We start from the raw sequence: 24680 nt of genomic DNA on the forward strand, positions 1-24680 counted from the left end.
CAAGCCCTAGCAAATGTCATCAAGAGATGGGGGGCAATTCTCCCCTTGGTGCCTTGGGCTGCCCCCCTTGCCCAATTGCCCCTTTGTGACGACTTGCCCTTTTTTCTTTCCTCAGCTGTTCTTGCTTCTTCTCCCATGACCTGACCCCGCATTGTTCCCTCAGCTCTGTCTCCCTTTCTGCCCCCCTCAGTTCTCCCCTAGTCTGGGCTGAAGGTGAGGGTGGGGAGAGTGCACTGGTGGTGGTATAGATCCAGTTGCTTCTGCTGATTTGGAGGGGGATTCAAAAATAGGGGACCTCAGAGGGTTGGGAAGAAACTTCTAGGGTGCCCTTTGCTGGGATGAGGGGAGTGGTACTTGGACTCCTCTGAGCTGACCAGGCTAGAGCTAAGGAGGAGGCTTGTGGGAGGGGGCAGAGGTGGGAGGACTCTGTCTGGCCCGTCCCCTCCTCCTGCCCAGCTGCCCAGCCTGCCCACCAGTCTGAGTTTCAGCTGCAGAGGCTGGTCTGCCTGAAGTCTCTGGGGAGAGAGAAGCCAGGTGGGAATGGGGAGAGGGGAGGGAAGGTGGGAAATGCCAATGGGAGGGAGTGCTGGTCACTCAGACAGGACCCTAGGGTGGATGTGAGTTGAGGGGTGTTGCCTGAGTGAAGGGTGTAGGTATGTGTCCAGGATGTATGTGATGGTGTGGAGTGTGAGGGTAGTAAAAATATATGTAAGGTGTGGAATTTCCAGGTCGGTGGGTTTGTTTGTAAGGTGTGAGGGGGCCTAGAGAATGGTGAAGAGGAAATGGTGTATATCTGGGGTTTTGAGGTATGAAGATTAAGGGCAGGTTTGAGATAGGAGGGTTTGTGTACAGGCCAGGCTTGGCTAGGTTGGAGGGATGGTGGAAGGCGTGTGTAAGGTGTGAGCCTGCGTGGATGATGTTGCATGAATCATGCTGTGCTAAAGGAAGGGGGTTACTGGTTGAATGTACATGCAGGTGTAGACATTCCTGGTGGCTAGTACCAGTGTGTAAGAGTGAATTTCCTGAGCACCTTAGGAGGGCACCAGCAGACTGCTCTTGGTGGAACTGGGCCTGAAGAAGTTAGGAGAGGAAAGGGCCTCCATTAACCTCTTCCTGACTACAGCCCACAGAGTCTGGTGTCAAGGAGAATCATGGGGTCCAGGATTGAGCTGTGCACTCTCTTAAGCGGACTCTCATTCCTCCTGCTACCGTTGCCAGGCGAGGGGACCAAGGGTGGATCCCTCAAAGAGAGGTGACAACAGAGGGGGCAGGGCTGGGGGTGAGGCAGGCACCGAGCATTCTCCTGGGGGTGAAAGTTTAGAATGGGGGTGAGGGGCACTCACTGTCACCAAGAGGGAAGTCGGGGGCCTCAGTGGAGCCTTGAGAGAAGTGGGGCTCCGCAAGGCCTGGCCCACTCAATGTCTCCCAACTCCTCCGGCATGGGTACAGTCATGGTGTCTGCTCCAAGCAGACGCTGATGGTTCCGCTCCGCTACAATGAGTCCTACAGCCAACCCACATACAAACCCTACCTGACCCTGTGCACCGGGCGGCGTGTCTGCAGCACCTACAGGTGAGGGATGGGGAGGTGGGACTCTGGTGGTCTCTCAGGAGGGACTGACTGACTGGGAACCGCATCCCAGTGTCCTGAGCTGGTGCTGTGTTCTAGGACTGTGTACCACGTAGCGTGGAGGGAAGTGAGGAGGGAGGTGCAGCAGACCCACACCGTGTGCTGCCAGGGCTGGAAGAAGCGGCACCCAGGGGCACTCACCTGTGAAGGTGAGGCTGGGTCTTCTCAGGCCTTGGGGGAGATCATCAGTCAGGGTCTGTCACTCTTCTTCCTCTCCCTGCAGCCATATGCACCAAACCCTGCCAGAATGGAGGCATCTGTGTGCAGCCGGATCAGTGCGAGTGTGCCCCTGGCTGGGGGGGGAAGCACTGTCACGTGGGTGCGTCTACTTGCCTCCCTGCCCCCTACTGTGGCACTGGGTGCCTGGCCCTGCCCCATCCCTTCAGCCAACCTCTTGTCCCTAACTAGATGTGGATGAATGCAGGACCAGCGTCGCTCTTTGCTCACACCACTGCCTCAACACAGTGGGCAGCTTCACCTGCAGCTGCCCCCATGGCCTGGGGCTGGGCCCAGATGGGCGCACCTGTGCGAAGGGCTCTCAGGAGCCCCCAACCAGTACCAGCATCCTCAGCGTGGCCAGTGAGTGGTGGGGGTAGGGGCCACAGGGCGGGCCCAGGGTTAGCAGTGGGGCCCCAGCAGTGGTGATGCTCTTTGTCTTAGTTCGTGAGGTGGAACATGACGAGCATACCTTAAGGCAGGAGATTAGGGAGCTTCGAGGGCGCCTGGAGCAGCTGGAGCAGGTGAGCAGAGGTGCCCGGGGCCCTTGGGACACAATGGCCCAGCCCCAACCTCCTGAGGTATCTCTTTCTTGGCAGTGGGCAGGCCAGGCCGGGGCCTGGGTCAGAGCTGTGCTGCCTGTGCCGCCTGAAGAGCTACAGCCTCAACAGGTGGCTGAGCTGTGGGGCCGGGGCGACAGGATCGACTCTCTCAGTGACCAGGTGCTGCTGCTGGAGGAGAAGCTAGGCACCTGTGAGTCCTCCCCCACTTCTTCCCCACCAGGGACCTTAGAGACTCCCCCCCATCTCCTGCTTCCTCTTTTCCCAGAATCCCTCCCCAACACTCTCTCCCCACACCTTCCTGGATACATCTACTTCACCACCCCTCTCTTCCTGGGAGTCTGGCCTAAGCCCAGTGGTTCTGGCTAATTGTTGGGTGACAGTGTCAGTCTCTCCAGCACTACTGCCCCACTCCGGACTGGCGGCAGCCCCCACAGGCCACAGCCAATGTTTTGTTTCTATCTCCTTGTCATTAACCAGGCTCCTGTGAGGACAACAGCCTGGGCCCTGGCCTCAACCGCTGATAAGGAACCTCTGCAGCAGCCCCGCCCCCTAATTTATACAGAAACTGAACCCCTCAATATTCTGTGGTTAGCTCGCTGGGGAGCTGTAGATAATGCTGTCTGGTCACCTAGGAGCAAAGAAAAGTGCGGCAAGCTGAGGAATAATGGGGGAAGCAACTTGCCTCGCCCCGCTCGTGTCTTCGACCCCTAACAAACACAGCCAGAAAGTGCCCAGATCTCTCTCTCTTTATTCTTGGTTTCTTGCTATTAACCAGATAATTAATAAAAACCAGTCACACAAAACCGTGTCCCACCCTCTCCTTTTGCTCCGAGCCCACCTCCCTGATTGTGGGCACGTGTCTGGGGTGGGTGGCAGGGTGTGGTTAATGCCACACCAAGGAAATGAAAACTGACCCAGAGAGGGAAAGCCTCAAAAGAAAGAGAAATAAATTAAAAAGCCCTCCTATCCCCTCCAGCCAGGGCTCAGTTTCTTCCCCAACTCTCCAGGGAGCAGAAGTGAGTGCAGCACCTGATGTCTGCCTCTTCCTCTTGTGTCTGGTTGGAATAGTACCGTGAGGCTGCAGGGGGCTGGGTGGGTCCAGGATCACTGAAGAACTGTACCACGGTGATAGGGCAGGGCGGGGTGGGAGGGATGGGGGTGGGGGGAGCGTGTGCATCCAGAAGTGTACGTGACCCTAGGCATCTGGGCAAAGGCCAGGATGAGACCTCTGAGTTACAAGAGTCCAGCCCCCACTGACAGGAGGCTCCAAGGGGTGGTGGTGAGGATGAGCCTGGGAGGATTGTTCCAGGAGCAGTTGGAAGTAACAGCTTCCAGCCACAGGGTGAGGAGTCCTCCTCACAAACAGATGAGTCCATTGAATTCATGGACTTGGGGTGTAAGGGAACTGTTCCATAGAGTGGATGAGTCCACTGACCAATGTGGAGTGGAGAGGGAGAGAAGACCACAAAGGAAGAGTGTCCGCTGGGGACAGGATGGAATGTTCACCACCCTTGTGTAGGCTGAGCCACTCGAGATGGGAGGAGGCAACTGTTCCACAGACAAGATGGCAGGAGGTGGGGTCAGAGTAGAGACTGCACCAAGGCAAGAGAGCCCACGGGTGGGGCTGGGAAGGGGCAGGGAACGGCACTGTATCCACTTTCACTTCAGAAGTTGAAGATTCCAAAGAGATGAACAGGTGGGGGGGGGGGGGGAATGAGAAAAAGGGCTGGTCCCCACTGCAGGGCCCACTGGGTTGGTAGGTGTGGGGAGGAAGGTAGGGTAGGTGCAAGGGGAGCTCACAGCTGGGCCTCGGCCACCCCCCCAGGCTTCTTCAGATAGTCACCACCACCCCGGCCATCGGTGGAGATTTCTCGGAAAACTGTGAGCATGGAGTGCCGGACTCTGTCAGCCAGCGCTGGGACGTCATCTGGTATCAGGCCTTCTGTGGGCACTGGGGGCAGCACTCGTACTTGACATCGCCCTGGGAGTGGGGAGGAAAACTGTCATGGCCTGTCCATCTAGGCCTCTGCCTCTAGGTGGGGCCAGCCTCCTCCTAAGCTCTCCTGCTACTCCCTCCTCAGATTTTCAGTTCTCTCCCAGGGACAACCACCCTGTTTGCCAGCGGCCACCCATTCTCTAAGGCCCCACTGCACAAAGCCTTCCCAAGACCCCAGTCCAGACACCTCCTCAGCATGCCTCCAGCCCCGACTGTCTGGATTTACTTACTGCAGTGTGTTATTCATCATTGCTTTGCATACATCTTGTTTTTCCCACTAGGTAACAATCCCTCTCGGAGGGACCAAGTATTACCCATCTAGCAGGGAAATTTTACACATGGTGAGTGCTGAATACAAAGTTACAAAAGAGATCTGTTCCTAAGTCTGTCTTTAAGTTGAATTTGAGAGTAAGTTGGAACAGGTACATATTGTTCTTATTTAGCATCAGTCAAATGTTTGTCTTGGTATGTAGTATATATTTCACCTTTTTATGCATATAAAAGAGCTCTGGTGGTAAAGTGGTTAAGAACTCGGCTGTTAACCAAAAAGGTTGGCAGTTCAAATTTACCAGCCACTCCTTGGAAACCCTATGGGGCATTTCTACTCTGTTCTACAGGATTGCTGGGAGTCGAAATCGATTTGACAGCAATCATTATGGGATGCATATAAAACACTTCCAAACTGCATAACGTTTTCATGAGCACCACAAGGTACTGCATGTGTTCGTTATTATGAACCACTGTATTTAAGTCCAGTTTTTAACATAATGGGTTTTATGGCAGTCTGTTCTTAAGTACTCGTTGTCTCTAAGTTGGATGTTCATAACCCGGCAACCGCCTGAATACTTTCTTAATGATGTGGGGTAAGACTAGCTGATCCCACGGACTCCTTGCAGCTCTGACATTCCACACTGACGGGTCCTCATGTCTGATGGGAATGTCCCCCAAGCCTCTCCCATGGCCTTTCTGGCACCCCCCACCCAGCGCTGCCCAGAGCCCTCACCGGAGGTGAAGCGGCGCTCCTTCTTGCAGTAGAAGTCTTGGTAGGAGGACATGACTATGGGGACAATGGGAACCTGGTAGAGGGGAAAAGGGGATCAGCCCGCAGCATCCTTCTGAGACCCTCACGGTAAGCCTCTGGCCAGAGGAGAAGGGATGGTGGGGTGCTGGGGAGCTTAGCAGCAGGAAGCAGGCGTAGTAGTCACCTGGGCCTGGACTGCAAGGTGGAAGGCGCCACGTTTGAAGGGCAGCATAGAACCGTTGTGGTTTCTCGTTCCCTCAGGAAAAACCCAGACCCGCACCTGGGGGAAGGAAAGGGTCAAGGAAGACACACATGTATGGAAGGGTCAGAAAGTGGGTGTGATGCTATGATGGAACCTCTGAGGCCCCTTTGGCCCTGCATATCAGTTTATTGACAAGTGTTCTACTCCACAGCCCCCGAACTCCCATTTCCCCAGTGTGACTCACATCCTGGGTAAGCAGGGTCTGGGCCACCTCAGACATGACATTGATGGCATCCCCTGTGCGCTTCCGGTCGATGAAGATGACTCCTGCCAGCCAGCAGGCCAGCCCAGCAGAGCCAGCCCACAGCAGCTCGCGCTTGGCAATGGGCACACAGCGGCTAGGCAGGACCTCCATCATTCCTTGAGCAGAGGTGGGGTGGGGGTGACGATCAGGGTGGAGACAGAGTATCATAGGAGGCAGCAACCTCACCCAGGTCATCACCCACATTTCTAGGGACTGGAGATAAAAGGAAGAGAGGCACTGGGGCAGGGCAGGAAGCCACAAGTGGAGCAAAGAGTAAAGGTACATATACCCTGCCTATAAGGTTCATTCTACCTTAGGGAAAGAACGCTTGGGAGCGAATGAGGAGGAAGATCCCAAAGGAGGGGAATTAAGGACTTCCAAGGCAGAGAATTCTGGGGAAGGTTCTGGAAGGAAGGACATGGCTGGGTGAAGTGTGCCCTGTGGAGGGGTCTCACCAAGTAGGTCGAGGGAGCTCTGGTGATTGGAGACGACGACGTAGGGCTGTGACGGAGGGAAGTGGTGGGCCCCTCGCACCTCCACCCGGATTCCATACAGGTATTTGATGTGGAGCAGCATCAGACGCAAGATCCTGTGGGGTTATAGCAAGGGGTTCCAGTGGGATCCACTGATGACCTGCCTGCCTCAGCCCCTCTTGCCCCTCTGTTTTTCTGGGCATCTTTGCAGCCCTCTCCTCATTTCTTGTCCCTGGCCTCTCAGCCTCTCCCACACGCCCCATGCCCTCCCCATTCACTGCTCACTCCCGATCCTTAGGGTCCCTCATCACCCGCCTCCTCTGCCCCCCTCACTTCATGTTCTCGACATTGCGTCCTCGCACGGCACACACAGGGATGGCGAGCACAGCCAGGAAGAGGATCCAGCCGTTGTAGAAGCCCATCTTGAAGAAGTACTTGGCACTGGGGCTGCAGAACCACAGGGCGGGCAGCAGAAAGAGCAGCAACAGGAAGAGCAGCAGCAACACTGTCCATGCCCCTGGCCACAGCTCCATTCTGGCCGCCTGCAGGGAACAGGGCAAGGGACAGTGGGCCTGGTTCCTGGAGGGGAGCCAGGTAGGCAAGGCAAGGCACAGAAGGTAGGGTGGGGGACTATGAGGACAAGGGCCAGGGCTCCCACTGGACACTGAAACATTCTCAGGTAGCCTCTCCAGGATGGAGGCAGTGGGGATAGGGACCTCAGGACTGTTCCTTGCAGGCCCCAGATATAGACAGACAAGAGACATGAGACATGGACGTTACAATTCACAAATATGATAATAAAAGGACAAGAAAAATAATGATAGCTAACACGTGTAGCTGGTAAGAGTCTTATAATGGTCTGTACCTGCACTGCCCAACATGGTAGCTATCAGCCACTTGAAATGTGGCTAGTCCAAATTGAGATGTGCTCTGTCGAATATGTACCAGATTTCAAAAACTTAGAATGAAAAGCAGAATGTCCAATATCCCACTAATAATTTTTTATATTGATTACATGTTTTTTGAAATGATAATCTTTTGGCTATACTGGGTTAAATAACACATACCATCAAAATGAATTTCATCCGTTTCTTTTTCCCTTTTTAAATGTGCCTACTAGAAAACTAAGAATTACATACGTGGCTTGCATTATAGTTCTGCTGGACAGTGCTGGTCTATACGCTATGTTAAACTCTTAAGTATGATCCACACAATAATCTATGAGGTACTATTATTATTTACATCTTATAGGAAATAAACCTACAGAGATTAAATGACTTATCTATAGTCATATAGCTCATAAGAGGCACTTGTTAAACATAAGCAGTTCGTACCGAGTGGTTATGCTGCCACCTGTATGTATACCCTACATACATGTATACACAGCATATAGCAGATACAGTGGTAGTGACAGAACACCCACAGACACACACCAAGGGCTAACTGGCAAGAATAAAGGCTCACGTCACTAATGCAGACACTCACACACACACAAATTTACAAACACACCCAGTAACAGATAACAACCAACCAACCCACTGCCATTGAGTCAATTCCGACTCAACGTGACCCCACAGAGTTTCCAAGGCTGGATGTAAATCTCTACAGAAGCAGACTGCCACATCTTTCTCCCGAGGAGCTGCTGGTGGTTTTGAATTACTGACCTTTCAGTTAGCAGTCAATCGCTTTAGCCACTGCAACACCAGGGCTCCTCAGTGACAAATAAGTAATGTAAATGCTTACCTAGAAAAATCCCTCTCCACCCAGGCAGCCTCCCCCACTCCCATCCCCAGATAAACCTATGGACACGATATACTGGGAGCTGCTACATACAAAGACAGGCAAGCAAATCCTACCACCCTCTTCCGTCTCTTTCAACAACCTGGAGGCAACTTGGTCAGGCAGGTACAGTATGAAAAGGTACAGTGTAAAAGGCCTCACCAAGTGGAGAGAGAGCAGGGAATGAAAGGAGCATCACACCACCTGCCCCAGAAGAGGAAAAGGGTCAGGAGGAAGAGGCCCAGGCACATAGCACCTGCCTTCTAGTTCTAGTTCTTCCCCCTTCCTCCACTCTGCTCACTGCTGGGGGCAGGGTATCACTCTCACAAAAAGGGTATTCAGGCTAATACCTGTCATTCTCCCATTAAGGCCACAGGCACTTCCTTCCGATGATAGGAGGGCTGTACTCAAAGGTAGGCCCTTTGCCAAGGGCGAAGGTTAACAAGCAACAGAGGAAACACGAGTTCTGCCAGCTCTAAAAGGGGTAGTTACACAGTGTAACTTTTATGAGCTGCTCCATCTCTGCTGCCCCTGCCAGTTCGGACCAGATTAAATTCTCCCCTGGACCCTGAACTATTTGCAGTAGGCTCCTCTTTTCCCTCTAATCCCTCTTTCACATGGCAACCACAGAGTTTTCTGTAGCCAAATCTAAGCATTTCCCTGTCTCGCCTAAAAGCCCTTTTGACAAGGGCCTTACATCTTCGGCCACATGCCCACAAATGCCATTCTTGCTCCAGACAAACCGATTTACTTCAGTTCCTCAGACACACAACTTGCTTTCATGTTCCTGTGCCTTGAACATGCTGTTCCCTTTGGCTGGAATGTGCTTCCCCCTCTTCTTCATCTGCCTCACACAGATCAGTGTCACTTTTTAGAGGACTTCTTGAACCTTCCAGGCCTGTGCTTTTATTACACTTTTATTTTGATCAGTGATTTTCAAAGTGCCGTATCAGAATCACCAGGGAATGTTGGAAGTGCAAATTCTTGGACCTCACCCCAGACCTACTGAATCAGAAATTCTGGGCATTGGGCCCAGCAATCTGTGTTTCAACAAGCTCTCCAGGTGAGCCTGATATGCACACAAGTTTGAGGACCACTGATCTTGACACCACACTAACTGTTCACTAGCATTTTCATTTCCTTCCCTCAGCTGTAAGCAGCTTGAGGACAGGGACTACCTTATCTCCAATGCCCCAGACAGGAGGTAGAGTTAACACTTAATGAACATTTGCTGAAAGGATTATAAGGTTGTACCCACACAACCACAATTAATGAGAAGATAGCTCTAATCATGAATCAGATGGCTACACCTCTCAAGGAATATTAACCAAGAAAACAATGAAGACGCCAAGTCTAATAGTAAGCTATTGTGAATACACACAAACAATATATGGGCATGATAAAGGCAGAGTGGTAACAATCATGAAGATGAAAAATGTCAGCTCACACGCAAGAGAAACAGAACAGGGGCCTGCATGTCACAGTGGAAAAGAACATGCTGCTGCCATCGAATGTATGCCAACAGTGCAAGAGTGGGGTGACTGACGATATTCACAAATGCAGACGATGTGGGGGTCGCAGCAGCACCAATGAGTCCCATGGACACAGACAGTACACAGCCACTGTCGAGATAATGTGAATAAAGAGACACAGGCCAGGGAGGTCAGCCAAGTAAGAAATATGGGATGGTTCTTCGGGGACTGGAGACCCAGTTACCTTTCTCCTAATACTTTCCACTTAATATGTGATATTGAGTCACTGATCCTCTCAGGAGAGATGTCCAAGGATTGAGAAACACACGGGAGTGCCAAATGGGTTAAGAAACAAACGGCTCACAAAATATACTGCCAATAAAACTATTAAATAAATAGTATCTGTAACCAGAAGCACACACACTATCTCATTCTACGTAAGTGTGTCCTGAGGAGAAACACGCACGTGCATGGTGTGAAAACATGCACAGCAAACAGGCCAATCCAATCAACCTGAGTGTGCACTAGTCAGCTAAACCATGGGATTCCACGCATGAAGATTCTGGCATGGACCATGGACATGTGAGTCAAGACAAAATAAGGTATAACCTTTATGCGCTAAAGTAGACATGCAAAAACAAAAACATGCCAGTACCATGAAACCGTACAGAAGGTGCGATATATGAAAACACACATACAAGGGGTAGGTACTTCGACATGTCAAAACTGGATGGGAGACATGGGACCCAAAATATGAGAATGAATAATTGCTGAGGGAAAATAACACATCACTTCTCCACAGCGCATGGACAACTGAGGCACATGCAAGCCATTAAGCATGTCAAAGGCACACAGGCTCAATGCAGAAAACACAGCCCACACAAGGCATCTGTGTCAGTAAACGTTAGCACAGTGTTGAAGGCCACTGTGAAACAAGAAGGCCTGTGCCTGGAGGGAAAAGAGAGAGGTGTCTGAGGACATTCCTAGGAAGCAAATTCTGCTGGGGGGAAGGATGGCAATAACTGCCTTCTTCCCTCCCCCTCCCCCTTCAAGAGTCATGTGGGGCCAAAAACCAGGAAGAGGTTTTGGGGAAGGTGTAGGGAATGCCCTTTTCAGAATTTCCTGCCGACACCCCCAGTCCTCAATTGACATGGTCTTCATCTCTCCTCCCTCCCCTGTCTGTTCCACCCTTCCTCCCTGTCAGGCCCCCTCTCCTCTCCCCAGTCGGCCCTCCCAGACCCAATCTCTCCCCATCCCCTCATCCACATCCCTTTCAGCACCCTCCTCCCTCCTCCTCCCGTCCCTTTCCCGCCCCCACCTCAGTGGGGTGGGGGGCCTGGAGGGCTGGCCCCCTCCCCAGCCAGGCTGCGGCAGCGGTGGTGGCGGCTGGCTGTGTCTCTGCCTCTGTCGGGGTGTCGGTGCCAAGGGGGCGACGGGATTGGGGGGTGTCCTAGCCCCGGCCGATGGAGGGGAGGTGGTAGTGGGAGGCTGGGCCCATAGCGGTACGAATGATGGGGTGTTGTACCCCAAGCTCCCTCCCTGCTGTCTCTCTCTAAGGGCTGGGGCTGCTGCTGCTGCTATTCCCCCCCACCCCTCCCGAACGCCCGCTGGCTTCCGGGGCTGGCCAGGAAGTAGGGGAGGTGATGGGCGAGCTGTTTCGCCAATCATTCCCAGGGGCCCTCCTCTCATCCTCCAGCCTCCCCTTGCTAGCTCCTCCCCACAAGAGCTCAGCTGGGCTCAGCCCCTGCCCCTCTCTGGGTCCAGGTGCTTGTCTTTTTTTCTCCGTCCTCCTTTCAGCACGCACAGCTCTGGATCTCTTGGCGCTGTGTTCCTTCCTCAGCTCATTCCTTCTCCTCATTCTCCATCAGCTCTCCACTTGCCACTTTTACTTGGTTGGTCTCTTTCTGGTTTCTCCCTTTCTCCTTAACTCCCATATCTGTTGCTTATTCTCTCCAGCTCCACCTCATCTCTAAGACCCCCTTTCCTGTCCTCGATTCCGTTTCAAACATGCCAGGCGTTGAGTTCTTTACCTCTTTTGTCTCCAGGGTTCCATCTCCCCTCACCTCAGCCTCCGGCCCTATGGTGTGGTCTGGTCTTTTTGCCCCTCCCCCCATTATCTCCCAGCAGACCAGTTCCCTCCCCCACCCTCTCTGGACTTAAAGCTAAGGAATATTCTCTAGCCCTCTTCTCTCCCCTTTCCCTTCCACGCTGTTTTATGAAGTGATTTTTCTTTACTAGTTCCTTCCTTCCTACCAGCCTCATTACTCAAGCTGAGCCAACCCTGCCCACCACAACATAGAATGTGATTGCATCTTTTCTTCCAATGTGTTCCTTGAAAGAAAAAAAAAAAGTGGGTAAGAATGCTGATTGCTCTGGGGTGAGCAAGCCTCCTTATCTAGCTCCCTCTCCAACCCTGCTCCCCTCTTCCCCATACCCCAGGGCTCCCGGTATCCCTTTACCAGGATCATTCCATCACTCCTCCTTCCTAGTCTCCACCTCTCCCTCTTAATTCCTTTTTCCTATACGACCTCAGGCCTCCAGAACCCTCACCTACCGTCTGCTAGGCATTTCCCAACTTCTCACCTCACCCCACTCGATTCACGTGGGACCTTTTATCAGGGTGTTGCTGAACAGCTTTCAGCCAGTGTTTCCCTTCAGCCAGTGTCTGCCTCCCGCCCCCAGACACACCTTTTCCTTGAATGAGTTTACACGCACTGGGGATGCAGATGTAAAGAACATTGGCAGTGGGAGGACTGTTACCTAGTTCTCCTCCTTGGGCCAGAGTTACGGTCACTGACTGTAGGAAAGCCCCAAACTCTTAGGAAAGACCTAAGCTCTGAAGCAGCTTGCCCAAATACTAGGGCTCCAGGCCAGGAGGAAGACCCCAGTTCTACGGGACTTAAGGAAGGGCGGGCCTAACCCCATTCCGCCGCGGGTCACCTAAAAGGGGCGGGCCTTGCCATCTACGCCCACTCACAAAGGAGTGGAGCCAGACGTTTTCTGCTTTTAGGTTTAAAATGGAGTCGAAGTCAACTCTATTGTATCCTGTGTGTCACATTAAAAAGGGGATGGCCTTTAGCTCAGCACTGGTCTGTAAATCACCTAAAGAGGGGCAAGCTGAACCGCCCAGCCGAGGGAGACTGGTTAACACCAACACCGCAGATCGATGCTCCCACCATCCAAACCCAGTTCTGCTCCCTTCTTCACTAAAAGGGAGGAGCGGACCCAAATTCTGCTCTCTACGTAGGAGGCCGCAGCCATTTTGAACCCTGCAACCCCAGTATCTGCCCTCTTTTCCGAGGTCTTCGCCGTCTTTCCAGATCTCGGCCAATCAGGAGCGAAGGAATCGGCCCAATCAGCCGAGAGAGAGAGCGAGAGAGAGAGAGAGAAAGAGAGTGTGTCCATAGCCGGAGGACCCGGATGAAGCCGTACCGAGGTTCAACTCAAGCGCAGCCAATTGTGGAGCAGTCACCATGGAGACAAGATAGAGGTGAAGGGGTGGGACCAGAGAAGGCTCAACCCTCTCAGGATTGGCCCGGCCCGGCCCATCACGTGCTAAACATGCGCATTTTACTTAGTCTCCATTTTCTGGCTAAGTTCTAACCAATCAATTGCTTTTGAGTCACAAATTCGAAAGTCCAATAGGAACCCAGACTTTGTCGGAAAGAGGAAGTGAAGGAAAGAAAGTCCCAAGCCAATTGCTTTTGGCCTTTGGTTATGACAGGCAGCTACTCAGACGAATAAAACTCTCCCTGGCTGAGGGACTGGCTTATCAAGTTGTTACCAATCCCATGGCTCTGCAGGCTGACTCCCACCATACCAACCAATAGTCACTGTGCAAAGGCAGGACCACGCAAGCCTCTTTCGGCACATACCGTTTATACCAATTATTGCCTTTGAACCCTACGTGATTGGCAGACACTCAGACCAATACTGGTTAAAAACCCTCAATGCCGCCCCAACTATCGTGGGCGGGAGGCGGTTTCTCGTTTGTCGGAGTGTGTGTTTGTGTGTTTGTGTGTACTGAGGGGTACCCGGGGGTGAAATAGAATCGGCAATGGCAGCAGCGGAGGAGGAGGACGGGGGCCCCGAAGGGCCAAATCGTGAGCGGGGCGGGGGGGGCGCGACCTTCGAATGTAATATATGTTTGGAGACTGCTCGGGAAGCTGTGGTCAGTGTGTGTGGCCACCTATACTGGTGAGAACTGGGAAGGGGGGGCGGGAGGAGGGGCTCACGTCTGTACTGAGGAGGCTGGCGGCGGGGGACCATAAATCATACAGATAATTAGAGGGCACATCCCCATAGGTGAGGCACGCGGAGGGGACTTATGTCTCTTCAGGTATGTGTCGGTGGGAGGGTCTCGTTTGTAAAGACAGACCCGTGGAAAGCAGAGGTCATGGAAATTAGAAGCTGAGGCGTGGGGTTATGTTAAGAGGGTGTGGGACGGGAGGGACATAGTAAGTGCTTACGGTGGTCTTAGCCGTACAGGTGGAGACAGATGATATCCAAAGGTTAGGGGAGGCATGCGTTAGCTGACTGTGGGAGGCGCAGGGAACTGTAGGATCACATTCAGGTGAGATCTGGGAGAGGTTGGTATGACAAATCTGGGGATAAGGGCACTGTGGAAGGGCAGCCTTGAGAGATTAAAGGGTCCTAGAAATACTTTATTGGACCTGAAAGTGAGTGGAAAGGAGTAAGGAGGATATATGTTAGTAAAAGGGGTTAGGCTTGGAAGTGATAGGGCTGGGTTGAAGATTAACTGGAAATTAAGTCTACAAGCAGACGGGTTGATAATGTATGTGGGTGTGTGTTGGGGAAAAGAGGATTGAGTGTGTTGAAGATGGTTGGAGCTTTAAGCATTGGAAGACCAGAGAAGCAGGAAGGCCAGGTTGGCTGTTGTAGAGGCTGCCGAAAAGATGTAAAGCAACAGCACAGATACCTGGAAGAGGAGTGAGATGGGTATCTATGAAGTCTGGGTCTGTGTCTCTTTTCTATAGTTAGCTTGACCTTTTTTTTTTTCTTCCCCCCATCCAGTTGGCCCTGTCTTCATCAGGTGTGTACTCAGAGGAGATGAAGAGGGAGATGGGGAGGCCTGAGGAGCTTGAAGACTGTACTGGAAACCAATTCATTTTTTTCTCCCCAGTGGCTGGAGACACGACCTGATCGGCAAGAGTGCCCAGTGTGTAAAGCTGGAATCAGCAGAGAGAAGGTTGTCCCACTTTATGGGCGAGGGAGCCAGAAGCCCCAGGATCCCAGGTGAGAGAGGAGGTGGTATTGAGGGGAAAGTCAGAGGCTTTTTGCCTGGGAAGGGTGTGTGAAAGAGGAGAATATTCCTGTCGATACTCCTTTTCCTCTTCCTCAGATTGAAGACTCCACCCCGCCCCCAGGGCCAGCGACCCGCTCCAGAAAGCAGAGGGGTGAGTCTTCTTGTCCTACTGTGTTTGTTCCTTGCCCAAGACTTGCCTGGTTCCCCTCTGACTTTCTTCACCTTCCTAGGGATTCCAGCCATTTGGTGATATTGGGGGCTTTCACTTCTCATTTGGTGTTGGTGCTTTTCCCTTTGGCTTTTTCACCACCGTCTTCAATACCCATGAGCCTTTCCGTCGAGGTGCAGGTAAGAGCCATCGCTCAGCTCCTACTGGGGAGCCCTCGGAATCCCCTCAAGTCCTCTCCCTGCCCTGGAGTGGGTGCGTCCTCTGCAGCTCTTCTCTCTCCCACAGGTGTGGATCTAGGACAGGGCCACTCGGCCTCCAGCTGGCAGGATTCCCTCTTCCTGTTTCTTGCCATCTTTTTCTTTATCTGGCTGCTAAGTATTTGAGCTGTGTCTCCTTCCTGCCCACCTCCAGCCAGAGAAGAATCAGTATTGGGGGTCCCTCGTGACCCTCCTTACTCCTGGACCTCCCTTCCCCAACCCTTCCACTTCTGTTTGCTAAGGCCCAACCAGCCACTCTCGAGGAGGGCATGGGGAGAAGTGATATCTGGACACAGGATGGGAGAGCCTTCTGCTCTGAACTGCTCGCTCGTCTTAACTCCCGGCCCTGAGGGAGGAGGACAGACTGAAGAGAGTGTCGGTTTTTCTTCTCCTAACCCTTTGTTTTCCTCTAGATTTCTAGATTTGATGTTGAAAGGTGGGCAAGTTTCCCTCTGACTCTCTCTCATTCCCCACTTGTTGATTTAATTTAATTTTTCTCTCCCCAGTGTCTAATGTGGGTTCTGACTCTAAGTGCTACCTCCCACTCACAACCTCTTTATTACAAATTCAATAAAAAAAAAGGTGAAAAGTATATGTGGGATCTATCCCAACGTCTTCCTTCCCTCCACTTTTCAGGACAGGAGCAGCTTCTCCCAGCTTGAGTAGATGTTTGAGGTGGTGTGGGACAGCATGGGGGTGAGCCCCTCCAAGGCTCTTGGGTGTACAAGGGGTAAGGTTGCCACATAAACGCGCGCGCACACACACACACACACGCAAAAGCACATGGGGCAAGGTGTATCGGGTGTTTACTTGTCACTGTTTAGGGGGGATCCTGGTTGTGGAAGGAAGTTTGGCGAGTTGGGGTAGATATTGTACAGGGAGAGCTGGGCTGGGGCCGGAAGAGAGAGGGAAAGACAGAAGGGAGCTGACAGCCGAGGTCTGGCTGTGGACCCCTCAAGGCCCTCCTGTACTGCCCTCAGCCACCTCGGGCTCCTCTGACTGATTCAGCTCTGTGTGTTCCTCCTCCTCCTGGTTTTCCGGGGCCTTCCTAGGGAGGAGCGATGGGGAGAATCCTGCACATGGTTCCCAGTACTCCATGGTTCCACCCCAGACCTCTAACTTGGCTGCCTGAAAGCCCCAGTCTGAGATGTCTGGCTTTCTCTGCTCACCTCTCCTCTCGATGTTTTCGCCTTTGCCACACGATGATCCCAATGAGCAGGGCAGCTGTTCCCAGGCCTCCCAGGATCTCCAGGGCCAGGGCTAGAGTTCCTAGCCCTGACCCCCGCACATAGCCTGTAGGGAGAGGAAAACTGAAGGCACAGTACCCACCACTCACTTGTCCTTTCTTGTTGGCCATACCCCCAGCCACATGTTTTGGGGTGTGTCTCTTTCTGCTTCTCTGACCTTATCCAACTCCTCACCTGTGGTTGGCTCCTCCTCGCCTGTTTCTGGAAGACAAAGAGTAAGTCAGAAGGGAAGGCTTTAGGCTGGGGGAGGGCTGTTTAGTGGGGCCCCAGTGGAGTGTCTTTCACTTTCTTCAGTTCAGTGGTGGGAGAGACTCCTTTAGGGTTGGGCTGGGTTTGGGTGGCAAAGAGGAGGCCTGGGTGTGGTGCACAGGGAAAGGATGGTGAGGCTCTGGGACAGTACCAGGATGGGGCAGGGAATAGGAGCCTGCACTGTCCCTCACCCTAGCCCCAGGATCCCTGGGATTTGGGGGGTGGTTTCCTCACCAATGATGCTGATGCGGACAGCAGGGCTTTCCTGGGGCCCATGGGTGGGATAGGTGGCCACACAACTGTAGATTCCCTGGTCCTGAGGCCCTACTTCACGGAGGAGCAGCACGGGGCTGGGGGACAGGCGCAGGGGCATGCCCTGATGGGGGAACAGGACAGAAGGCTATTATGAAACTCTTTTCCATACATCCCACATCCCATACTCGTATATCTACACTCTCAGATACTCAGTTTTTCTCTCCAGCTCCTTGCCTGCCTCTTCCTCCATCAGCCCCTGCCCTCTCTCCAGTTGCCAGTGATGTATGTGTCTATCTCCCAGCACCCTCTCTGCAGGTCACTTACATCCTTGATCCAGTGGATCTGAGGTGGGGGCTGGGCAGGGGCTTCACAGGTCAGGGTCACTGTTCCACCAGGAGCTACTGCTCCACCTTCTGGCTCGACCACTAATTGGACCTTCTCCAGGGGCACGGGCTTTGGGGCTGGGGAGGGGCATGAGGTTGAGAGTCATACTGGCGAATGCTCCTATGGGGATGAGCTTGTCCCCTTTCTTCCTGAGGGCTGTATGTCCAGAAGGTGCTCACTGAACTCAGGACCCTCCCTCTGCGCTCACCCCAGACACGGGGCTGGATGGGGGCTGCATGCAGGGCTCGGCGCCGGGGCAGGCCAGGGCTGAAGCTACAGGAGAAGGTGGGGCGGGGAGCTCCTCCCAGGGCAGGGGTCACCATCAGCTCCGACTGGACTGTGAAAAGCCCTGTCTCAGGGTGTCTCCTAGTCTCTTCCTTCACAGACACTCCTGGGGTAAGAGGAAGCAAAATGAGACATTTAAGAGTGGGTAAACTAATTTTTTATTGAAAAGGCTCAGAGAGAAGGCAGCTCACAGAGGGGACCTTGGGACTTACCTTTCCCATCAGATACCAGGTGTTTCCCATCCAAGTGCCAGTTAATTGTCCCTGCAGGGTAGCCCCCCTCCGACACACAGGTCCCCACCTAAGGAAAGAGTGGTTGCCTCATTCTTTGAAAGTAGAGACTTAATACACACACACAGCTACACTCCTCTTGCATTCACAGGGTCACCTTCTACTTCTTTTCTTCCACTACCTTATTGGGGACACCAGCTGTGAGTTCAGAAGCAGGATCTACAATTTCTGGCTTCCCAGGAATCTCTGGAGGAGGAAAAATCCAATCAGAGGCTGCAGCATTGAAGGTCCTCACACCCTAGGTGTGGGAATGGGGGCAGTGGAAGTCAGAGGTTCGTACACACCAGGGCCTAGGAGTTAAGGGCTGGGGTTGAAGGCTTTTCCTCAGATGAGAGGCAGGCCCTGGAGAGGACCCTGGAACCCTTACTGTAGACTTGGACTCGGTAGTTGGACTTGGTCTCCTTTCCTTTCCGGCTCATTGCCCGGCACCGGAATGTCCCCTCATCCTGGATCCCGACAGCAGGAAGGAGGAGGGAGCCGTTGGGGAGGATACGAGCTACTCTATCCCAGGAGTCTCCCTGGGTAGACAAGACTTTCCAAGCTTCTGTCCGGCCTGTGTTCTGGGGACAGAGAACAGGGACCTAAACTGTGCAAGTCCCTTAAGGGAGGACTGATGAGGTAGGGAGGTAGGGATATAAATCATCACTGTTCTCTCTGGAAGTTAGGTTGGTGGACAGAGTTCTGCTTACCAGTTTCCATTCCAGCTGCTGGGGTGGTTTCTTGGGGGCTCCCTTACAGTTCAGCACCAGTGGCTCTCCAATCCGGGCTGTGATATTCTGACTGCCTACTGCTCCTGGGGGACAGCACCATGAAGGGGCAGCAAGGGAGATGGGGGCTTATGAAATTAAGACAGGGTAGGTGAAAGAGCTTGAAAGGCAGTGCCCAGGTTCCTAGTAAGTTCTGGGGAGATTGAGGGAGGGGGCGGTAGAGTGCTCTCTGCAGGGAGGATTGGTTGTGGGGGAGTTGGCAGGGGGAGTGGCTCACCCCACAAACTGAGGACCAGCATCCAGGCTCCAGCTGCTGCCCCTGCTGCCATCCTGCTCACTCCCCAGGCTCCTGGCGCTGTCTGCCCCTTTCCCTCCTGTGGCCACCGCCCTAGGGGAGGCTTCTACCCTGCCCCCTGCCCCCATCTCCCTGTCCTGTTCAGTCACAGGGAATGCTAGGAATTCATGTTTCTCTTAAGAGTCCTTCAGGTACTAGGAGAAACTATTATCACCCCACCCCTGGGCACTACCAGCCTGTGGGGACAGCCACACCTATGGGGGTGGGGAGGTGTACCTTCTTGAGTCTCTCATCCCCTTAGGGCCCCCAACCATCAGGACCCACCACTTTATTTGTATTCCATCATTGTCTGCGGTGGACGACTGGAGCCCCATCTTGAGGAGACAAGGTTGCTAGGCAACCGGGTTCAGACAAGGCTGTTGTTCCCCATGGTGAGGGAGACAAGGGTGAACTGTGGGCCTGGATAGTGAGGGCAATGCCAGGAGGAGGCATAACGGGAACTTGAGAAAAATGTCTGGGGCTTTGTGACAGAAAAAATAATTTTTTTCTGGGGTTTCTCATGTTTTTGAAAAAAATTCTCAACTAAACCCAGGGAAAAAAGAAATTTCTTTATTTAAAACTGCAGTTCTGTGAAACTACAAGTTTACAAGTGAGGAGAGAACTGCCCCTGGACCGTGCCTCCCGCCCCCCCCACCCGTCACACTCCCAACCTGCCCCCCCAATCCTGCCCAGATCTTTGATGAGAGGGTTTCCCCCACTCAGTCTTGTGAAATCCTGAGGATGTTTGAGGGGTTCAGATGGCAGGGCTCAAGGCCGAGGATGGGATGGTGTTGGTTTTTTCCCCACACCTGGCTTTTTGCAACCTCCCTCTTATCTCTCTCCCTAACTCCTTAATTTTGGTGTGAGAAAAAAAAGGATACCTCATTTCTGGGGAAACTGAAGAAGATACATATACAAGCACCCCAACCCATATTTAACATATTTGGCAATAACCCCCTCCCGATCCTTCCCCCTCCAATCTAAGAAGTTTAAAAAAAAATTAAAGACGTGTCACTCATAGGGGAAGGTAGCACCTTCAATTTTCTCAAAATTACGGAGTCCATCCCTGCCCAAGGGTTGTGGGAAGAGGGCGATAGAAAGCCAGCAAGTCATGCCCCACACGACCTCCACACCAAATGCAGGATCCAGCTGCCTACACAAGCAAAGAACACCTCAGCCACTTTATGGGTGAGGGATTGGTGCCCCACGAAATTCACTTCCTGATGGACAGGACTGGAGCCAGGACTCGCTTCACCAGTTCTATTTGTTTCCCTTTCTCTTACCAGGACCCCTTTGTCTATCACCCCTAACATGGGAAAGCAAAAAATCAAAAAAAAAAAAAAAAAAAAAATCAATCGACATATTTATAAAAATGTCTACTTTCCCAAACTAAATTAAAAATCAAGAACCAACAACAAAAAACCCACCCCACCCCCCTCAAATACAGACAAATCCCAGGGTTTCTTTTTTTTTCTTTAAAAAAAAAAAAAAAAGTTCAACCCCAAAGCCCAGTCAATAATTCTCTAAAGTAGCAGAAACTCCCTCCGAGGTAGATATCTGAGTCAGACACTCTCGTCCACCGAGCGATTCTATTGGTTTAAGATGAGCTGTGTATGAGGTAATAAAGCCGTCTGGAGGAGCAGGGGGTGGGGATGCACAGGGGGCACGGCCCACGTCCTCTATCCAGAAGTTGTGTCCCCATTTTTGGCATCTCTGGTTGGGCAGGGCTGGCGTCTCCACAGATTCCGGAGTAGATAAGTGGGGTGGGAGGGGAAGTAGGGGGAGGCCAGAGAGAGAGCATGGGAGAGAAACAGAATAGTTGTATGTGTCTGTGAGAGGTCTGAAAAACAGGTTTCTGGGAGTGTGTTTCTGTGTAAGATATAAAGGGGGGAGAAAAAGGCTGAAAGGAGGAAAAAAGGGGGAGACAGACCCCACTGTCCCCTTAGGGGACCCCATTCTCCCTGCCATGTAGTTATACCACCCCCAGCACTGAGAGTCCAGTCCGGGAGGGGAAGACCCCATTTGCCCTTCTCTGTCTTGTGCTTCTCCTGTGTCTGGGGTTTGTCCTCTGGATGCCTACATCTTCTTCAAGAGTCGCCTTGTGAGCCCCTGCCCCTGTGGCCCTGAGGGGCAAGATCAGTTGGAAGTGTCGGAGTGAACGCTCCCTGGTCCCTCTGTTGGGGATGTCACTGAGGATGGGGTTACAGCCTCCTGCCAGCCGCCATTTGCCTGGAAAATGAGAAAGAGAGACAGTTAGCCGAGGGCCCTGGGAAGCCCTGTGTGGGAACAATGCTGCCAGGGAGAAGGCCCTCCTGTTCTGGTGAGAGCTGGAGATGGGGGCTTCTGCTATCCACTTACCCTCATTTCCCGGGGGCTGTACATCTGGCCTCCCCCAAGGTTATCCCCATAGCCTCCGGGCCCCATCGAGTGTCGGAGTGATTCCACCTGCAGGCAGCACAGGAAGGCACGATAGGAGAAGCTGCGGAAGAAAAAGTTCTTGTATCCTAAAGGGATGGAAACAAGGTTTGAGAAGGCCCAACTCAAAAGGAGATGGAGCATCTGACCTGGGAAGCAGAATAGGAATCTCCGTTGAGCCCAGGCATCCCCAGAAACATGTCTCCGGATCCTGAGAGATTGAAAGAGCCGCCAGAGCCTTGGGGGAACAGATAGGGAATTAGGGGAAGTACAACAGAGCCCGAAAGGGCAGACAGGTGACTCACCACAAATCTGTTTCTAAAAACCCTTTTGTACTAGCTTTGTTGGGCTGTGCTACTATACCCAAACTATCCACAAAACAACATTCCAACACTTGGAAAAAAGAGGCTGTTCCTGAGCCTCCTCTGGCCACCCACTGGAAGAAAGGCAGAAGTAACTACACTGAAGTGGCCTCTGTCCCCTGACATCCCCACCTTGTCCCCTCTCACCCCCAAGCACCCCCTCTGCTATGATCCTGCCTAGATTAGGAAGTGGGAACAAAAGCAGGAAGTGTGCAAAACAGCTCGGCAGGGTGGCAGTGGGATCCACCTGCAGAGGAAGGGGGTGTCGGGGAGCTGGTGCGGCTGTGGCCCCCCTGAGTGACTGACACTGCAGTCTTAACAGCATAGATGTTTGCCTCCTCTTGGAATTTTCCAATGTTTTTCTTATAGCGAATCCGTTTGTTGCCAAACCAGTTGGAGACCTGTGGGGTATTGGGCAGAAAGGAGGGTCAGGAGGACACCCTTCCTTCTGAAACTCCTTATTCAGTGGGAGCTGAGAGTTTTTTACCCAAAGACTCTTTCTCCCCAAGCCACCCACCCCCAATACCTGAGAGACAGTAATGCCACACTTCTTGGCGAGCTCCTCCTTAGCCTCCTCGCTAGGATAGGGGTTACTCAGGTGGGAGTAGAAGTACTCATTTAGGACCTCGGTGGCCTGTTTGCTGAAGTTCCGACGTTTTCGCCTACAGGGGAGGGAGAAGGGTGATGAGGATGCTGGTGTCTTAGAAGGGGCACCATGTTCCGTAACTGCAGAGGACACCACTGTCACAAGGTACCATGTTATACAACATGGCGGCTTGGGGACTGGAGAGGAATGGGAAGGAACCCCTGGGTCCCACCTGGCATCCAGGAAGCGGGAACGCAGGATCATGACGGCCTCACAGGTGCTCTGCTTGAGCTGCATCTGGATGGCGCTGAACTTTCGATGGATGATGCTCACCATGCGCTCCATTTCCTTGGGTGCCACAGGCCGCGTACGGCTCTGCTCCCTCAGCAGATTCATGACGTGGGTCGTGAACTCATTACATGCCTGCATGGGGGCCCATGCAGGCATGCAATGAGGAGGTGAGGAGGAGTCCTTTGGCTTTGGGACTTCCTCCAAGAGCCTCTCCCTCCATTCATCCCAGCCTTCTCTCCTCACCTGCTCATACTTCTCCAGCTCTGAGTGGTAGATGTGGCGAATCTGGGCAAGTTTGCTGCGATAGTCCGAGTGCTCAATGGAGTTGTCAGGGGATACGCCACCCCCAGAGGCTGCAGCTGCTGCAGCTGCTGCTGCTGAGCCCCCTCCTTTCTCAGGTCCAGCCACACCCTCTGCCAGAAGCATGTTGTCCAAGCGCATCAGCTGCGGGTCCACCGGCTCCTCCTCTTGGGAGCTTCGGATGCTGAGGCCTAGCGTGCAGGCAAAAGGATTTAGGGACCTAGGTCCCCCACACCCAGCTCTCAGCCCTCCTTGTGCCTCTTAGAGCCCCAAGTCTCCCAATTTTGGTTTGCTCCCCAGTGCCCTTTGCAACCTCCCTGACTCCTCACTTTCCTCGTGGCCCCAAGTTGTCAAACTCTTAGCCCAAGACTTGTTGTGAACAGGGTTCCGTCCCCAGAGCTGAGGAATCAGAGAGAGACCACATACCGGTTTTCTCCTTGATTTCACACAGGACGCTAAAGAGAGCAGGCTTCATTCGGTGGCAATTTAGGGCGTGTTTCCTTCAGAGGAATGGGAGTGGGGAAAGAGAGAAAAGTTGAGCAGCTATAGAAGTGGAGCAGACGATGAAAGAAGAGAGCCTGAAAACCAGGGGAGAGGCAGGAAAATCTGTGGAAGGAGAAGGGAAATAGAAAGTGGGGTTGGGGGTTGAAGGGATTTGGGGGGACTTGGGAAGGGGCAGCTCCCATATTACGGGAGATGTGAGAAAGCAGCTTGGCTTCAGGAAGATTGAGGGAAGATGCTAAAGAAACCATGGGTGGGCTGGGGGCTTTGGGGAGTGGTCTAGGAAGCGTGCAGAGAAAGAGTTTGGAGGGGGTCACTGGAGAAATGAGGGTGACTAGGTAGATTTCAGAGGAAAACAGGAGGCTGGGGTGTAAAAGAGTATCAGAGGGAGCCAGAGAAGAATTGGGGGTGCTGAGCTCAAGTAGGGAGTCTGGAACTGAGCAGGGTGGAAGATATGACTCGCTGACTGTCTGGCTGAGCTGAGGGGGAAGGGTGGGTGAGGAGTGTTAGGAGCTCTGGGGAGGGGGTGCAGGGGCCCCCAGGTCTGGAAAATTAGGGGAGAGGATGGCATAGCCTGAGAGCAGTTTCTTAGTCTGGGAGCCAGAAGGGGGCTCCAGAGACAGAAGGACGTTCCAAGGAAGTGTAGGGGTCAGCGAGAGGTTAGGGGGGGGTGAGACTACCTGGGGTTCCCTCTGTGAAGGTTTCAGGGCCTGGGGGTGAAGGGAGGTTTAAGAGGGATCACTTATCTCAGGGGTCCCAGGAGTAAGGAGAGGATAATCGAGAGCTGAAGGATTCCGGAAAGGCTTCTGGAGTTAGAGGGCTCCCAGAAGATTCAGAGACTGTGAATAGGGTCCTGCCAGGTCTGTGTAGGGTCCCGGGGTGGGGGCACTCACTTGGCCTGGGCCTCGTCCAGGCTCTGGTCGGTGATGGTCATTATCTGCTGCAGAATGTCCCCGATGTCTTGCTTCCCTCGGCCTCCCGGGACCCCCCCGCTGCCCCCACCGGGGTCTCCGCCACCGGGAGGCTCGCCAGGGCCCCCAGGCTCCCCACTCACCAATCCCAGACCCCCCCGGCCCCCGCCTGGAGGGGGCGGCCCCAGCAGCCGCTCATCCATAGCTGGGGGGGGC

General features: G+C 53.2%; 5 protein-coding genes across 8 annotated transcripts; 2 read left to right on the top strand and 3 right to left on the bottom strand.

The window, feature by feature from the left end:
• The first annotated feature begins 278 nt into the window (after window positions 1–278).
• On the top strand, window positions 279–3062 carry EGFL8 (EGF like domain multiple 8). Of its 3 annotated transcripts, none has more exons than XM_049889449.1 (8): window positions 279–534; window positions 1124–1252; window positions 1450–1572; window positions 1669–1778; window positions 1853–1948; window positions 2038–2208; window positions 2290–2598; window positions 2886–3062. In XM_049889449.1, exons 2-8 carry the CDS (start codon window positions 1152–1154, stop codon window positions 2927–2929), a joined length of 954 nt encoding a protein of 317 aa, XP_049745406.1. In that variant the 5' UTR covers window positions 279–534; window positions 1124–1151; the 3' UTR covers window positions 2930–3062. The 3 variants fall into 3 exon arrangements, with proteins under 3 accessions (XP_049745406.1, XP_049745398.1, XP_049745416.1); XM_049889459.1 differs by lacking the exon at window positions 279–534 and having other exon boundaries at window positions 573–1252; window positions 2290–2369; window positions 2445–2598; XM_049889441.1 differs by lacking the exon at window positions 279–534 and having other exon boundaries at window positions 570–1252.
• Window positions 3063–3144: 82 nt separating this feature from the next.
• AGPAT1 (1-acylglycerol-3-phosphate O-acyltransferase 1) lies at window positions 3145–11724 on the bottom strand. 2 transcript variants are annotated; one of them, XM_049889525.1, is made up of 7 exons: window positions 11686–11724; window positions 6738–6946; window positions 6387–6520; window positions 5872–6047; window positions 5610–5705; window positions 5408–5480; window positions 3145–4389 (listed from the first exon to the last, which is right to left on the bottom strand). In XM_049889525.1, the coding sequence occupies exons 2-7, from the start codon at window positions 6935–6937 to the stop codon at window positions 4205–4207; spliced, it is 864 nt and encodes a 287-aa protein (XP_049745482.1). In that variant the 5' UTR covers window positions 6938–6946; window positions 11686–11724; the 3' UTR covers window positions 3145–4204. The 2 variants fall into 2 exon arrangements, with proteins under 2 accessions (XP_049745482.1, XP_049745472.1); XM_049889515.1 differs by lacking the exon at window positions 11686–11724 and adding an exon at window positions 10974–11256.
• A 1824-nt stretch (window positions 11725–13548) lies between these two features.
• Window positions 13549–15488, top strand: RNF5 (ring finger protein 5). The gene is made up of 6 exons (XM_049889536.1): window positions 13549–13852; window positions 14690–14708; window positions 14799–14911; window positions 15018–15072; window positions 15152–15269; window positions 15376–15488. The coding sequence occupies exons 1-6, from the start codon at window positions 13713–13715 to the stop codon at window positions 15471–15473; spliced, it is 543 nt and encodes a 180-aa protein (XP_049745493.1). The 5' UTR covers window positions 13549–13712; the 3' UTR covers window positions 15474–15488.
• On the bottom strand, window positions 15375–19149 carry AGER (advanced glycosylation end-product specific receptor). The gene is made up of 11 exons (XM_049889432.1): window positions 19042–19149; window positions 18747–18850; window positions 18425–18617; window positions 18179–18243; window positions 17980–18067; window positions 17691–17873; window positions 17423–17559; window positions 17078–17219; window positions 16769–16795; window positions 16517–16640; window positions 15375–16395 (listed from the first exon to the last, which is right to left on the bottom strand). Exons 1-11 carry the CDS (start codon window positions 19091–19093, stop codon window positions 16302–16304), a joined length of 1209 nt encoding a protein of 402 aa, XP_049745389.1. The 5' UTR covers window positions 19094–19149; the 3' UTR covers window positions 15375–16301.
• A 1426-nt stretch (window positions 19150–20575) lies between these two features.
• On the bottom strand, window positions 20576–24680 carry PBX2 (PBX homeobox 2). The gene is made up of 9 exons (XM_049889418.1): window positions 24447–24680; window positions 23479–23552; window positions 22996–23243; window positions 22694–22884; window positions 22402–22537; window positions 22123–22276; window positions 21663–21751; window positions 21457–21543; window positions 20576–21327 (listed from the first exon to the last, which is right to left on the bottom strand). Exons 1-9 carry the CDS (start codon window positions 24665–24667, stop codon window positions 21235–21237), a joined length of 1293 nt encoding a protein of 430 aa, XP_049745375.1. The 5' UTR covers window positions 24668–24680; the 3' UTR covers window positions 20576–21234.

The sequence above is a fragment of the Elephas maximus genome, chromosome 1 (genome assembly GCF_024166365.1).
Source record: "Elephas maximus indicus isolate mEleMax1 chromosome 1, mEleMax1 primary haplotype, whole genome shotgun sequence".
Lineage (NCBI taxonomy): Eukaryota > Metazoa > Chordata > Mammalia > Proboscidea > Elephantidae > Elephas > Elephas maximus.